Source organism: Pholcus phalangioides, unplaced genomic scaffold (assembly GCF_987345545.1).
Source record: "Pholcus phalangioides strain wild (caught in Gottingen) unplaced genomic scaffold, Ppha-v1.0 ptg000009l_1, whole genome shotgun sequence".
Taxonomy (NCBI): domain Eukaryota; kingdom Metazoa; phylum Arthropoda; class Arachnida; order Araneae; family Pholcidae; genus Pholcus; species Pholcus phalangioides.
In genome coordinates, this window is record NW_028301602.1 from 21827328 (window position 1) to 21838986 (window position 11659).

Below are 11659 nucleotides of genomic sequence, written 5' to 3' on the forward strand. Positions count from 1 at the left end.
CCAATTATCACCAAAAATGATGCCAGAGGTGAGAAAAGTGACCAATTACTGCTAAAATCACTAAAAATTGCAGACCATGGGTAATGAAGGAGAGTTCTGCATGAATGAATGAACGCCAGGGTCTCTGCCACCGGACTTATCCCGTTGCCGAGATCTCTTCCAGCCCAGCTTCGTGGCAGAGTCTGGAACAAAGTGAGTGTGTACACCTAACAGTCTGAGTGTGTAGCTAGTGTTGTGTATGATATTTCAGTGCTGCCATCTACACTTCAAATTGTGAGTGAAGTGTAATGATTGAATATTTGTAACGTTGTAGGCCTGCTGCTCTCTGTGGCGAGACTTTTTAACGGGGAGATCGGCTCGCATTCGCGCCTTGAAGTTGGGAACCACAGAAAACCAACTTCAGCCGACCAAGGAGAGTTCTGCGAATTCCAGTGGAATAAAATGGATTCCACAAAGTAAAACCTCTAAGTATGACATATAGCGGGAATTGTTATAATTTACGAGGTTCGGAAAGTGATTATTTATCCTTGATTTCAATAATATGCAACTGCGAGTTGGTTTCGGTGAAAATACGTGAAATAACGCAACATTTTTTTGCACAAAAGTCTCTCCACAGAGAGTAACAGGCCTACACTACGGTAGAACTATTAAATCATTTCACTTCACTCATACTTTGAGAAATCGATTACAGATGGCAGCACGATAACAAGCCTTACACAGAAATAAACGTCACCTTAGGTCCACAACATATACATTTTTCAGCATGGCCCAGGTCGGCCCAGACCATCTGCTAAAATCTGTTCATCGAGATAAAACAGATGTTGTCAGGAGGAGGCGAACGACCAAAATCTCGTAAATAAACGGGAATGTTCGGAGAAATACGGATGTATGGTCACGCCGTTTCCTCATCATCACATTCTGTTGTTATGACGTCATCATGACAGGGAAAAAAAATGTCACATCTGGGAAGTTCGTGGTGAAAAGCCAACTGCTGTTTCGTCTTACAAAATGTTTTGTGATGTATCTAAGGTAAACAAAACCACACAGTTGTTTTCGATACTGGACGCTACGTCGCAAAGCAGGTCAACCCGTTTAAATCGACTGACTTCTTCATGTATGTGCAAATTAAGCATATTAAATACTATACTAACGTAACTGCAACATTAGCAGTTAGTGTCACCTAGGACTGCCACTTGTGGGAGCTAAGGAAAGCTTTTCGCGGATCGCCGTTTCTCGGTGAGAGAAGTGTTGATCGATGGCCAAGTGTGGTTCACATGCAGAAACTCCAGCAGCGATCAGTCCTCAAGTGTTTTGTTCCCCCGGAGTCGGCATCCACGAGAACGACGTGCGCGCCATCTACGACACAGTCGCTTACGGTCGCCGTAAGATCAACGACGGATTCGACGAACGCAGCATCGAAAATACGTGGCTCGAAAAAATGAAGCAGGGCGTCATCCTGTACGACAAGTCCAAGTTCCGGCTCCACAAAGCTCGACACGATGGCGATGGCAGCAACGCTGTGACTCTGGAACTCGGCCTAACGAGTTACAAAGACTTTATCGGGACGAACTGTTCGCCATATGGGAAAGAGCTGCTAGGGGGATCCGGTGACGAACTGCCTCCTCGTAGCTCCGACTTCTTGGCCAATCCTCTCGGTGTTGGAGCTGTGCTGGAGACAGCTGATTCGAAGATCGTGCTCTTGATGAGGAGTGAACTGTGCGCCGAATCGCCTGGGTTGATGGACCTGCCTGGGGGTCACCCAGAGCCAGATGTATGTTAAATTTATTGACGCTGATTGGTGATGATTTCGATGAGATGACGAATGCCCATACAATGTTAAAATAAGTAATTCTCTTCCTAGATGATATGTTGATGTTTGCGAATGTGAGCTGATCTCCCAGTTAAAAAGTCTTGCTACAGAGCGAGCAACAGGCCTAAGATGGTACAAATATTTTGTCCCTACACTTCACTCAGGGTTTATAATATACAGGCGATCCCGCTTATAACGCTCTCACTTAGAGTGTTTCCCTCTTAGTGGTTTTATTTTTGTGGTGTCATTATAATTTCCTATTTGAAGAGTTTTCCAGCTTACAATGTTTTTTTTTCCCCCTGCCGTTTTTTGAAAAGCATTATAACTGGGATCCACTGCAGATGGCAGCGCTTTAAATTAACACACGGCACTATATATGAACTCCGATAGTTAGGTACACCCACCCACGCTTTTGGCATAACTCAATCGATAGTAAATTGCCTGTGGCAATAGACCAAATTTGTGCTTGGTTTGAAAGAAAAAAAGGTAGATGATATGTCATGTAAATGAAACTATGAACCTCTCTCTCCTAATATGAAGTACAGAAAACTGAATACAGAGCGAAGGTAGGATCTTTGCTTTGTATCCAGTCTTCTTTACTTCATATGATATGCCATGTGTTCACTTATGGTGAAATATGATGGAACAGTGGGCTTCATACAGGGATCCAAAGAGAGGAGGGCAATCACCCCTTCCAAGATATATGGGGAAACATTTGTCTGTCCATAAAATATGGGATAGTCCGATAGTCCTACACACTAAAAAACTGGGTACAAACTCAACCAATATCTATTCGCAGCTGAAGAAGCCTGCCTCTGCTTAATTCGCAGCTGAAGATGTCTGCCTCAGCTCTAACCATAGCTAAAGGTATCCACCTTTACTCAGGTGCATATCCATAGGGAAGAATGACCATCCCTCCCAAGAGCTAATTAGAATAGGAAAAATTTTTTCTGTCCTGTAAAATATGGGAATTATCAAATAAATTTACAAACTTTGTCACTAAGTCCTGAATCTGCGCCTGATGGACCTTAAACTATGCTTTCTTTTCACATAGCTGTGACACACTCACATATTTTGTAAACTCTGTTCTTAGGCCTAACCAAAATGAGCATGTGTGCATCTTTCTTTCAAACCAACCACAACTCAGGTCTATAGCCGTGGGCAATTTGCTATTTTAGGGAATTGTTGTGTCTGAAGTGTAAGTGTGTGTATCTAACAGTCTGAGTATGTATCTAGAAGAGTTGTGTAAAATTTTTAAGTGCTGCCATCTATATTTCAGAAGTCAAGTGTAATGATTGAATATTTGTACTGCTTGTAAGCCTGTTGCTCTTTGTGGCGAGATCGGCTTGGATTTGTGCCTCAAAGTTAGGAACCACAGAAAGCAAACATCAGCTGTAGTACCAGTGGGGTTTGAACCTGTGACCTTCGATGCGAGTCCTGTCACTATGACTACTTTATCGCCGTAGTGGCTATGTATGTATCTACAGCAGGGGTTCTTAACTTATTGGTCACTACCCAAACTTGGATTGCAGGAGCTTCCAAGCTGGATTCTTCATATCTGATAATAACCAGAGACTCTTGAGCTGTAGGTCACTACTTAATTCGCAAGGGCTTCCGAGATGCATCGTACAAATTCACTTTCAGCCAGGGATTCTATAACTATGAGTCAGAACCCAAACCTAATTCGTAAGGGGCTTCCTATATGGGTTGTTCAAATCCACTAATAGCCACAGGCTCTTGAGCCATGGATCACAACCCAAACTTGATTGGCAGGGCTTCCAGGAAGGCTTGTACAAATCTTACAGCTAAGGGTTTCAAGTTACTACTATTACCACTTAGCTATACATGCACCTCGTACATATCCCTATGCAGAATTTCGAAATGGAACTGAGATGTATCATATGAATCTACTCACAGCCAAGGGTTTCTTAACTACGATCACTGCTCAAAAGCGATTCACAGAATCTTCCTAGATGAGTTATACGAATGCACTTACAATCCTGTTATAAATGCTTTTGTTGCGTCACTGGATTCACTGATTCAGTAGAACAAACAGTCAAATGGGTCGCAAAACTGATCTTGTTGATTTTAAGTCATGATTGAAAAAAGTTAACAAACCCTGTACTACAGTCATGGCTGTCTTAAGGCCATTGTGGGGCCCATGGGCCAAGTGATTTTTCTGAGGTTCTACCAGGCAAATTTACTTGCATACTCCTAAAAAAAGACAAAAACTCCTGAAGTTTTGGAAATCAGGGGTGGCTCTAGCTTACCTGCCATCCTGGTGCAAAGGCTCATGTGCCGCCTCTAAATATGACTCTGGTGGGAGACTGACAGGGACCATCTTAATTTTTTTTTTCTTGTTTTCTGTAGAACAAAGCCATTTGCTGAGCACAATCTTAGGTGTGACCATATGGCTCACTTTTTAAGAAACCTTCCCGGTTTCAAAGCAGCTTTTTTGCTTTTTGGTTGAGAACACTTTACCGACCTAATTATATCAAATAACCCAATCTTCAAAACAGTAGTTATTGGTGAGCCATCATCTCTTATATATCTAAAGAATGACGTACATATAACTAGGTTGACTTTCATTAAGAAATTTATTTTAAAGGCGCTTCTGGTTCTCCAGACACTGGACAAGTGAGATGCACAACAGATTTTTTGCTTTTATTTGACCATTCTAGATAAAGCACAAGCTGAAGGCACCAAAATTCACACTTGCCCCTTGTGATAGACTACAGGGCAGTCATGGGCTTCACTTTTTAGGGGGTGTTAAATCCAAGGCGAGAAGGTGAATTTTTTTTGTCAGGAATTGTTGGGATAAATTGTGAGGGAGGGGGTAGGTATAAACCAATAGTTAGTAGAGTCCTACTAAGGCCTATGATGCTGCCCAGGTGCACTACACCTTTGCTTAAGCTGCCCCGAAGGAAGTGATAAAGCATATTTTGCTGGGAACCCCATAATCCTACATAGCCCCAGTGGAATTGCAGTTGTGCTAGAACAAAAATTGAAAGTAATTGGTTGTGGATAAAGTCGTTAAACATATTAAAATGTGAAGCATCAAAATTGGAAAATCTTAGATCATATAATAATGATCCGGTGATTAAATTTTTTTTTCAAAATATTAATCACATTCAATTTCATATAATACTGAAATAAAAGAAAATTATATTTCCAACCCTATCACAGGGGAAATGCAATATCTCCCCTAACTTGATGCTTCATATTTTGGGAAACTAAGAAAAATATCTCTCGCCTCTTTAAAATTTCAGAAACAACAAGCTCAAATATTATGTTGTTGTTTTTTTTACTTTTTCAATCATGTTCACCAACAACAACATGTCAGATCAACTGGCAGTTGGAGGAGCCAGCCTTTGCTCTAATCTTGATAATAGTAAAAGAAAAAAAAGTATTTGAAGTATATAATTTTCCCCCCTTTGGGTGATGCTTACAATATAAACACATAGAAAAAGAGTGTCTCTGTTCCTTGGGTTTTTTATTCTCAGAGTTGGGGAGGAGGGGGGGAAGCACTATTCCTTGCATGAATTCAGAATAATGTCTTCTTGAAAAAAGATGTGGCATTTTGCAGATGGTTTAATGATTTTCCACTATGGCAGTCAGTAGCGTATTTACAGTGTGGGGGGGGGCCCTTAGTGGGCTCCAGCCCGGGGCAGCGAATTTGAGGAATGAGTGAATGAGTGTCAAAAGAAATTAGAATGGGAGGAGGACAGCAAAATTTGTATAAACCTCAATAAATCTGCTTGTGCCCAGATAACAAGAGACTAGGTTAGTAAGTGGCCAAAAGAGTGACTTGGAGAGTTCGCAATCACATGAGTGAGCAAACGAGGGACATAAAGCATGAGCAAGAATGACAGAAAGAGTGACATACAGAGCAGGCGACCAGTCAGTGAGTGACCTAGAACATGAGCAAGTATATGGATGACCAAGAGATTGATCTAAAGCATGTGCAAACAATCAAAAGAGTGTTCTATAAAGTAAGGAACCATGTTAGTGAACGACCAAAAGAGCGCGACCTAGAACATGTGCAAGCATATGTAAGGCACATGAATGACTAAAAAAAGTGACTTGGAGAGTGTATGAGCATAGGAGTGATCAAAGGAGAGACTGGTGTATTTACAGCAGTGGGGAAAGACCAAATGGATTATATAGCACAGGGTGACGAATTCGGGCAAAGAGTAGTCAAGAAAATTGGACTAGAATGAGAGAAGGGTGGAAAAATTATGTAGCGCACAAGAAGTAGGAAAACCATAAATGTGCCTCAGGTGGCAGTTATAACGTGGATCAGAGAAATTAAAAAAACTGCATAAAGGGTCAATCTATAAAAAATATAATTTTATTGAATTTAGATTAAGAAAGTTATATTTTTTATTCATAGGAAGTGAAGTCCAGTGGGGAACTTGATGCTAGTGACACCAAAGCCATCGTCCATGAAATCTTCCATTCCATCCTCCGGGAAGTAAGAGACGAGGTTAACATTCCAGAAGAAAATCTGAGTGAACCAATACTTTTAGGAATTTGCTTTAATGAACTGACACTTTATAGACCATCCGCTGAATTTTTCATCAAGTTAGTATTTTTCCTTGCTCTATTTATTATGCTGCTCTTTTTGAATGAATGCTTTAAAAGAAATCATTGGTGTTGCTTGGAGTTTAACAAATCCTTTCTCTGGCACTTTGATATTACAGTAGAAACCCCTTATCGGAATCACAGATAATCATTCGAGTATTGTTATCACTTTTGCAAAGTATGGAAGAGACCAATATCATAACATGGGATAAAGTTTTTGTTATCACGACTTTGGATTATATTATCAATTTTACTTTTTCCATCAAAACGTTCTTGGCAATTTGAACCGAAGGTTTAACCAGATTTATTTTATTTTCTCTGTTAGTTATCATTATTGGGCTGCAAGACTAAGTGAGAAGGTAAAGGAACCCTCCTGTGTTGACACACATCCCCATACTCAATTTGCAATGTTCTAATTGGATCACAGTTGCTGGTATGATCCATGCATGCATTGAGCTGCTTTTATACAATGAAGTTTTTACAGTGAAGGCAAATATGTGCAAGATGTAAAAAAAAACCCTTCACTTCTTTGCAGGGTTGGCAGGTTTTTGACACATGACAGTTTTTGATGGTTTAAACCAGCGGTTGTCAACCTTTTTTGACTCGCGGAGCCCTTTATAGTAAAAAAATTCTATGGCGGAGCCCCGTAGACCATTTTTTCAATTATTCATCAAAGTTCCTGATTTAATTTTAATATTTAAAAATATTTATAATGTTTTTAAATTTTACTGTTTTTATTTTCCTCGAGCGGCTGCGGAGCCCCTGGAGAGTGCACAAGGAGCACCGGCTGAGAACCGCTGGTTTAAACTGTCATATCAAAAACCCTCCATCACAAACCTGTCAAAAATCTCAAATATTGCTTTTCAATATAAAAATTCCTATTGGAAATGCACACTTTAATTGCATGTAATGTTTAAAGTGACTATGTGTTATACAAAGAATAAATATTTAATGATTCTAAAATAATTTTACACTCTCTACAGAATTATTTTGGATAAAATATATATGGTTTTTTTTTCTTATATATATAAAATATACAATTTGAATAAAGCATAGCATAAACACTGGAAGGAAAACTATGGAATGATTTGACATTATCTTATTCAAGATGATTCTTGACCTTTGAAAATTTTTTCAACTGCTTATATATGTGTGCTTTGATATGCACTATCTGCTGTACTTTTTTTACAACAGATAAGTGTTTAAAAAAGTTTATTACATCATGTATGCAATGTTGATTTCTATGTTATTATTAAATTATATATATAATCACTGATACTTAAAACAATACTCTTATTGTGTATAACATTGAAATATATCTAGCGATCAAAATACTAAATTGTAGAACTAAAATTTAAAGTCATTTAATTTGGCAATGCTAGCTTGTATATGAAGCTTAAGAAACTCCTATTAGTCAAACTTGTCAATGGTATATTTACTAGCATTTATAATGCAATGGTTTTCCAATTGAAGCTGTATTTAATTTTAAATGTGCAAAACAAATACTTTGGGTACAAGTCCTGGCGGTTCGGCTTTGGTTGAAAATACTCTTTAATACTCTGAATTTATACACCCCAAGCTCTAAGAAATTTTTAGATAAAAATAAATGAGTTTAATTAGTGTATTAACAGATTCTGTGTGAGAATTTTTACATGGAATAAAATTTTGGGCGGATCAGAAAATTTAACATATCAAAATAGATTCTCAGTATTTATAATTCAGAATATAAAACCCTTTAATCTACATAAAAGTAAGTATTTTTTTTATTTAGCATATTTATCAGGTTAAAAAAAAAACTATTTGACAACATTGACATTAAGTTTTTTACTGTTTTAATACTGATTTATTTAGTTTCTGAAGTTTATAACTTAACTCTGTGATGCCCCTATCATACATATTTTGAATAAGAAAATTCCACTCAGCAAATTGAACACAGGTAATCAATAGCTTAGATAAAATGAACCTCAAAACTATGTTTTATGTGTTCTAGACTCTTATGTTGAAAAATTCAAAATTGCAAATAATAATATTTTGTTTTAATTGTAATAAATTGATCATTGATCATTTTTGTCGCACCACTGTCATTTTCTGAACACGAGGGCTAATTAGACCGGGAACTACAATTTATTGTCGATTCTGAATGGCAGGCTCATTTTTTATACTCATCGAGAGGTTGATGTGCTATCCCCTCAATGGGGGACTTCCTGCGGTAGCAATTTTTTGCTGCAGCCAAGTTGCTGTTTTTGTTGTACTTCTGTCAGGAAAGTTTTCTGACAAGGACGAACCGGGTATCGAACTCGCGACATCTCTAAACATCCTTTGATACTTTAGGTGAGTATCTTATCAACCAGGCTACCGCGCCCTGTAATAAATTAATGCTTAAAAATAAAACATATTGTAATGTACAAAAAAGTAAGTTTTTCATCATGTTATATACCTATTTTGTTCAAAACATTATCAAAAAAGCATTCATTTAGGTGTTTGACAGTTTAAATCTGTTTTTGATGCATGTCATGTCAAAAACCCAACCCTGCTTCTTGGTAACTTTTTTTCAGTTGTCCAGATTCAGTTTTCTTCTGGAAGACTTTTTCCTAATAAATTAACTGCACATGAAAAAAGTACCTATCATAATTTATGAAAACATTGGGCAGTTACATTCTAACTTCTCACAGTGGCTAAACAAAAAAAAATAATAATGCAGGATTTTAGCTCAATGAAAAAAACGGAATAAAACACACAATGAAAAAAAAATCTTGCTTGAATATTTTGCAGTAAAAAAAAAATATATATATATAGTAGCCTATATATATTTAGCATTTTCATATAGTTATGTGAAAAAGAAAAATGGAGTTTTCCTGTTCGACCAAATAGGATGTATGGTTAGCATATTGGCATCTGCATTTTCCGGATATAATTATCAATTGTTATTGTGCTATCAGATACCTCACAAGTCCCAATGTGATCACATTAAGTGACATGCACTGTATTACCCTTTGAAAGTAGAACTTTCAATAAGTGTCTATGATGAAGTATTTGAAGCCAGGTTGGGGGTAAACAAAAAGTATCAAAAATTCATTTGATAATTGATTTTAGTGGTGGTTTTTGTTTTCCTGGCTGTGTTCTGAAAATAAATTTTGATACATTTGCCTCTACTTCTTTTATGAAAAGTTTCAATTGTGTCAGGAGATCACTGATTTATACTTTCATAGACAATATCAAAAATTTCGCCCAGGTAGATTGGAATATTTTTCAACATGACAGTTAACAAAAATGTTATAAATTTTGACAGGTGTTCACTTACAAGCTCTGAAGTACTCTCAAAATACAACGAGCAAACACATGCTGAAAAAGAGGAATCTACTCATCTGGTATTTATAGATGCAACAACTTTTAAAGAGATGAAGAAAGAAAGAAACATTGCCATGTTGGACAGATTCACACCTTCTGTAAAAGGAGCAGTTGAACTCTTTTCAGCTTATTCACCATAATTGAACTCATTGAAATTACGAGACAAAAATTAAAATGTATGGAATTTCAAACTTTGTGATGTGCAATCCATACATTTTTTTTCACTGTTTTTCTCCTAGTGAAGACAAATTCTATATATATTTTGTATTTAATAGAAGTTATTTGGTGGGAAGAAAAAAAAGTAGAATCAAAATCATGCTTCTTATTCTTTGTTTTATAGAAATGATCATGAAACACACAACACACATTTTCAACATAGTGCTTATTAAAGAGCACTCAAGAATACTTTAAGCTTACACATGCTACAGAGTGTCATAAAAGCATACCACTAAGCATATGCAACGAATGAGTTTATTGGTAACATTTGCTCAAATACAATCAATGAGATTATTGGTTGCATATGCTCGAAAGTGGCATACATTCTTGCTCCTTGAAAATGTGCCACTGGCCGCTTAAATGTTCTGGAATTGTACCACGGGACACTGAAGCAATCTGTAGGTGTGCCACTTAGTTAATTTTTTTTACAAAATTAGGTTTGAGGAGGGCAGGCCGAATCAGATAACACCCCCCCTCCTCGGGGCCATATTTGGTCTTATATATAGCTATAAAGGCCAAGGGCCTTTATGCTATTTATCATTGTATGGCTTAGAGGGTGGGTCGCAATGAATTTATTAAAGACAAATTTTGCATTCACATAGCCTTCAAATAACATCGAAATTAACAGAAATTGATTATAATAACATATAAAGGTATGTTCTTCCGAAATTTCAAATTCAAAAAATATTTTTTTGCATTAAAAAAATAAAGTTTTGATCGTGGGAGGGGGCACGAGCCCCCCTATGCCCCCTCCCCGTTATGCCTCTGATCCCACCAATATGCATTAGGATTCAGAGGAACGTAGCTGATGACGAAATTTTTCTGACAAGGCGGGGGGGGGGGGGGGGTAAAAAAATGGCAAAAAATTTGCTTACGTAATACTTGAACGACCCCTTATTCTTCATCAATATTCTAATGAAACTATCCCATTCAAGTAAGGATTGCTGTATTTTTCCAAATGCAGAGAGATATCAATAGCTTGGAACATAATAAAAATCCACAAGTATGCCTTCAATTTATGCATGGATGCAGAAGTTTAAAGACAGGATATGATGAGCATGTGAAAAATTACGGCCCACCATCGACATCAGAGACGCATTTCAGTTCAACATGAATGAGACGGCCCCAAACTTCAATGTTTGGTGTGGTCTTTTACACTACGCTGTAATTGATACTTGGTGAGAAATCGAGAAATTCACTTCACATGCTCAACATTGCCTGTGTCTTTAAACTTCTGCATCCATGCATAAATTGAAGGCATACTTGGTGAATTTCTATGGCACATCAGGCAAAATGCTCTTTGCACAGTTTCGGGTGATTGTGTTTTCATACACATTGCACATTCTCCCGTGTACTCGCCATTTTCATTTCTTATTGCAGCTGCTGAGCAACTAGCGCGTCTACCTCAGGCAATTAATACTAAAAAAACTTAGATTTTTTTCATTCTTTTGTCGCAAACTGCATTTCATTTCACCTTTTTGTATTTTCATTAATTTTTATAATAATAAAGATGTTTCTCAGACACCCTATACATATGTACACTTAAAATGGCAGTTTAGCTAACACTCGCATAAAGTTACAGAAAGTGAGTATACTCATAAAAATAGTTTACTTTGGTAGAGACAAAGGAAGGAGGGAAAAAATACCAACAGGAAAGTAAATAATAAAACACATTTTCTTGAATACAAAAATTGTTATGCT

The 11659-nt window shown here is 37.2% G+C and overlaps 1 protein-coding gene across 1 annotated transcript; it reads left to right on the plus strand.

The window, feature by feature from the left end:
• Nucleotides 1-1015: 1015 nt before the first annotated feature.
• On the plus strand, nucleotides 1016-10032 carry LOC149082526 (uridine diphosphate glucose pyrophosphatase NUDT22-like). The gene is made up of 3 exons (XM_089235775.1): nucleotides 1016-1771; nucleotides 6204-6394; nucleotides 9684-10032. Exons 1-3 carry the CDS (start codon nucleotides 1256-1258, stop codon nucleotides 9880-9882), a joined length of 906 nt encoding a protein of 301 aa, XP_089091901.1. The 5' UTR covers nucleotides 1016-1255; the 3' UTR covers nucleotides 9883-10032.
• Nucleotides 10033-11659: the final 1627 nt, after the last annotated feature.

What these genes read in the sequence shown, in the direction of transcription:
- LOC149082526 (XM_089235775.1), top strand. Translation starts at nt 1,256, where the DNA reads ATGGCCAAGTGTGGTTCACATGCAGAAACTCCAGCAGCGATCAGTCCT. An exon ending in GGGGTCACCCAGAGCCAGAT is followed by an intron (nt 1,772 to 6,203) that starts GTATGTTAAATT and finishes TTTTATTCATAG; the next exon opens with GAAGTGAAGTCCAGTGGGGA. An exon ending in TCCGCTGAATTTTTCATCAA is followed by an intron (nt 6,395 to 9,683) that starts GTTAGTATTTTT and finishes AAATTTTGACAG; the next exon opens with GTGTTCACTTACAAGCTCTG.